Below are 4,851 nucleotides of genomic sequence, written 5' to 3'. Positions count from 1 at the left end.
ACCGTCAGAGGATAGGTGAAGGGACGTCAGTCCCCCAACCTTCTCCGATATGAGTTGTCGGTCAAGAATGATATGTGTTGATAAACTAACAGAACCGGCTAGGTGTGATACAAGAATGAAACTGTTTTCCATCTTTTGCTTTCCTCCGTAACACTTTCTCCTTCTACGCATTACAAAATAAAGATCAAAACTTTCATGGGTGACATAATGAATGTTCGAGCAAAAGAAGAAGAAAGTCCGTTTGCAGGAGATAAATTTGAAAAAAAAAATTGAAACTGCCTTTACGTTTTTTACTGCCACATAATTCATTATTAAAATTTGAAATTAAAATAAAAATTCCAACTATGCTTGTGGTGTTAGGAAGTCGGCTGGTAGTCAAAAGATTGTGTTTAACGTACCATTATAAAAAAAAAAAAAACTTCAGTAATAAGCACATAAAAACAATTTTTAAAGTATAACGACCAAAAAATTAAAATCAAAGTAAACTATAAAAGCCAAAAACGCAATTAAACCTAATTTATATATTTGGACACGGACACTTAAACGACATCGTCAAAGGGGATGTGAGAAAGAAGTTTGTCTCAGCCTTGATCCAGTGTGGCGCATCTCAGCCAATGATGGTGTTTTTCCGACCAAAAAGAAACCAATGACGAAATTTCTGCTTGAAAATACTACGAAAATTGAAAACCAATCGTAGACAACCTCACAATCACAAGAGACACTGCTGATTATGATGACATTAAAGCAACACCAAGTGTAAGAGGTGACTCATTTTCATGTGAATTTTGACTGATCCATTGATTCTTCCACAACCATCTGCATATCTGCGTGAAAAGGGAAGAGGGAAAAACAAATTGAAACATGGGTTGGATTCCCTGTTCTGGAAGTTCAAACACTAAGAAGAAGCTAAAGAAGAAGTTAGAGAAGATGGAAGCGCAGAACAGTCTTGTTGATCCGATCAAAACCACCCCAGGTAGCGATGTTGTTGATTTTGTTGAAGTTGGGTGTAAAATCAAGTCATCAATGGTTTGGGATAACGAGACCCCTCTCATGAGACTTGTGTTTTCCCCTCGATTTCTGTTGTTCCTTTCTTATGAAGATTAATTGGGGTCATGTCTTCTCTTATTTGTAATGAATGAAATTTTGTGAATTTTAATTTTGTATGCATTTGGTAGACCAGATTGAGTCCTGGATGAGCCAACTTCTCAGGTAAAGATAGGACGAATTTCATATAAAAATATGACAGAACGCTTTTATTTAACATTTTTATGCTCCTCTGCAGTGTTGAATCTAAAAATTGTGCATTTGATTTGTTTCTTTGGCTTATTGGTTTTCATAAAGTATACATATGAACTAAAAATTTGTACTGTTGATGGTAATTTTGAAATTATGCATCCTATGAGATCAAGTCAGCAAGTGATTCTTTTTCTGGAATTTGATAAATGAAACATACCATGTGGTACTTTTTGAATCTTAGACACTGAAGAAATACAAATTGTCTTGGCTGTTAAATCTAAACCGGCTGTTGTTTATATTTCTTCACACTTAAATCATTAGTTTTTGGAGTGGAATGCAGGGAAAATGAAGAGGAATTCATCCATGAATTCCAAAGATTCCACTAAAAACGGAAACCCGGAGCACATTGCTGCACAGACATTCTCATTCCGTGAGTTGGCAACTGCTACTAGAAACTTCAGAGCTGAATGTCTTTTGGGTGAGGGAGGCTTTGGCAGAGTCTACAAGGGGCGTTTGGAAAGTATCAATCAAGTGAGTGTGTTTCTCATGATTTCTTCGGTTTATGAAGAATATGTGAAATTCTTAGGGAAATGATGAAATGCTTCATTTTTTTTCTTGCTGTTCATCATTTCTCTCTCATCCACACTGCTTTCTGACAGCCAGAGTAGCATCTTATGAGTTTTGCTAGCAATGGAATGAGGTTTAAAGTTGTGTAGTTTGATATGGCAACATGTTTCATGCTTTCTAACGTTGAATGTAGATTGTTGCAATTAAACAACTTGACCGAAATGGACTACAAGGGAACAGAGAATTCCTTGTTGAAGTTTTGATGTTAAGTCTTCTTCACCACCCTAACCTTGTCAACCTGATTGGTTATTGTGCTGATGGGGATCAAAGGCTTCTAGTTTATGAATTTATGTCATTAGGATCATTGGAAGACCACTTACATGGTATTTGTATTACAAATTTATATGTCATCTCTTTCAATTCTTTATGTATTGGCTTCAAGTATATATTGTTAATAAATATTTGATACTCAGATATTTCTCCTGGGAAGAAACAACTTGACTGGAACACACGGATGAAAATAGCTGCTGGGGCTGCAAGGGGATTGGAATATTTACATGACAAAGCTAATCCTCCTGTCATATACCGTGATTTAAAATGCTCCAACATTTTGCTTGGTGAAGGGTATCATCCAAAGTTATCTGATTTTGGTCTGGCTAAACTTGGCCCTGTGGGGGAAAACACCCATGTATCAACAAGGGTTATGGGAACCTATGGATATTGTGCACCAGAGTATGCAATGACAGGTCAACTGACTCTGAAATCAGATGTTTATAGCTTTGGTGTTGTTCTTCTGGAAATGATTACTGGAAGGAAAGCAATTGACAATTCAAGATCTGCAGGAGAACAGAATCTTGTTGCCTGGGTAAGAAAGTCCTACTGTTATCTCATCTCATAGGTCTGACTCGTAATTTATATGCAGGAGCTCTGTATAATAAATCATCCAATATAACACTGGATCGCTTCATTTGCATACTAATAGCGAAAAGGTAGTGTGGTGTGGTTTAAATAAGGGGAGGCAATTATTTCAATACGAATTGCGCATACCTGATAAACTTTACTTGCATAAGTGGACTTGTGGGAATTTGTGGAAAGTGTTGAAAGTTTGATCTCTTTCCTAAGTATAGGACTTGCAAGTTCGTTATTTCATTTTTCATGGGGATTTGCTATTTATGTTTTTACTCCTTGTTATAAGAGGTGTTTCGTATCTTTTCTCAAACAGTTCAAAATATTACCTGCCAGGTGAAATCATTTTCACTCAAATAGTTAATAGTTCTCAGTTATGTCTTAATTAAGTAGAGCAACAAAACACGGGTACATTGCTTTCAAGAAGAAATTACTGTCATGGTAATTCGAAAGTTCTTTCAACTGATATTTTCTTCCGAGTACTTTTTGTCGTTTCCTGTCGTTTGGTAGGTTTTCTGATTTCATCCTCTTTATTTTGTTCCCTTCTCAGTAAAATCTTCTCATAAAATGAAATTCCTACTTTGATGTTGAAATTGGTGCTCAAAGTTCTGCATATTCCATAAACTGTGACTACCTTGGGTTTTCTCCTTATTTATGTAATTTGATTAAATTGCAGGCCAGACCCTTGTTCAAAGATCGAAGAAAATTCTCACAAATGGCTGATCCGATGCTCCAAGGTCAATATCCTTCAAGAGGGCTATACCAGGCCCTTGCTGTTGCAGCTATGTGTGTTCAGGAGCAGGCCAATATGCGTCCAGTTATAGCTGATGTTGTCACTGCTTTGAGTTACCTTGCGTCACAAAAATATGATCCCAATACACAGACTGTACAAAGCTCTCGCCTTGCTCCTGGAACTCCTCCTAGAACCAAGAGGGGGTAGTGATATAGAACTCAATGTTTGTTAGTTATGGTAGTCTGGTGCAAATTTCAAACATCTTATAGTATACTGAAAGATATATAGATTTGTAGATGTTAATACTGGTTGTCTTGTGGTGGTGTTCTTCGTTCAGAGCATAGTTGCTAAAGTTGTTGTAAAATTTTGTTCTACTTCTGGTGCACATAAGTGCTTCTATTTTCCATTTGGAGCCAAGATAGAATATCCACTTCCTTTTCCCTTTAGTTTCTATTTTTAAAGCAAATTACTGGATTCGTTATTCATGTTCCTTCTGTCTTGGCATTCCATAGTTGTCAATTTTTCTTTATCCTGGTCGTTTGTACAGTAACGAAGCTCTATAAAATTTGGCTTTTTCAACCAATGAAGTATAACATAATATCATGTGTTATCTCCTACTTTCGTCTTGTTTAGATGTTTATATTGTCGTGTACAGATTTTAAATGTAACTTTTTATACTGTTTTACGCGGTGCAATCGCTCTTGAATACACTTTCGTAGCACATACTTGACCCGAGTTTCCTTGCAATCACACGTGCACGCTTATGATGATTAAATGTCGTAGCATAATCCCAATAAAACCACGAGATGCTGAATTGGAAAACGAAGGGCGTGGGGACCTAAAATAAACCTATTTGGCGTGGAACCTGGCTCAGTTACCGTTTTATATTGACAAACTGATACTTGTTTTCTTTAAGAGATGTTGTTGACGAGAATTTTCTTAGCACATAATTTTTTAAGTAAACCTAAGCGCTGATGCATGACGACTTCTGTCTCTAGAAATGTAACGAGCTTTTACAAATTTTGCAAGAATCCTAGACCTCTTAAAATTTTTACGTTTTGATAATATTAAAAGACAACTTCATATGTGATTTAAAAAAAAAAAAATTGAAAACATTTTGGTTTACCGCCACCCAATAAATGAGGTCTAAATATTGTTTATTAAAATATGGTTATAACTCAAGAAAAGGGATCGCACTTCACATTATAGTTGGTAATTAATATATCAATTGTGACGATTTATCAATTTGATGGATAGTTATCTATATGAACGTGTTCTATTACAATCTTAATCATTGCCTTTGCAATCAGATATTATGAAAACAATTTATCCTCTAAAGAGTAATTCTTGGCTTGAGAAAAACTAAAATGAAAATTATTTTAAGAGAACAAGTCCTCCACTGTTTCATA

The 4,851-nt window shown here is 35.7% G+C and overlaps 1 protein-coding gene across 1 annotated transcript; it reads left to right on the top strand.

Moving 5' to 3' along the window:
- Positions 1-537: 537 nt before the first annotated feature.
- LOC114191814 (probable serine/threonine-protein kinase PBL7) lies at positions 538-3,923 on the top strand. The gene is made up of 5 exons (XM_028081219.1): positions 538-973; positions 1,577-1,767; positions 1,997-2,186; positions 2,277-2,668; positions 3,386-3,923. Exons 1-5 carry the CDS (start codon positions 862-864, stop codon positions 3,647-3,649), a joined length of 1,149 nt encoding a protein of 382 aa, XP_027937020.1. The 5' UTR covers positions 538-861; the 3' UTR covers positions 3,650-3,923.
- Positions 3,924-4,851: the final 928 nt, after the last annotated feature.

The sequence above is a fragment of the Vigna unguiculata genome, chromosome 7 (genome assembly GCF_004118075.2).
Source record: "Vigna unguiculata cultivar IT97K-499-35 chromosome 7, ASM411807v1, whole genome shotgun sequence".
Taxonomy (NCBI): Eukaryota; Viridiplantae; Streptophyta; class Magnoliopsida; order Fabales; family Fabaceae; genus Vigna; species Vigna unguiculata.
The sequence above is the reverse complement of the archived record's forward strand: the minus strand, read 5'-3'. Positions and strand labels throughout refer to the sequence as shown.

Excerpts from the sequence above, each read along its gene's own strand:
- LOC114191814 (XM_028081219.1), top strand. The coding sequence starts at position 862 with ATGGGTTGGATTCCCTGTTCTGGAAGTTCAAACACTAAGAAGAAGCTA. Across the intron at positions 974-1,576 it reads TCCGATCAAAACCACCCCAG|GGAAAATGAAGAGGAATTCA; the intron begins GTAGCGATGTTG and ends AGTGGAATGCAG. Across the intron at positions 2,187-2,276 it reads ATTGGAAGACCACTTACATG|ATATTTCTCCTGGGAAGAAA; the intron begins GTATTTGTATTA and ends TTTGATACTCAG.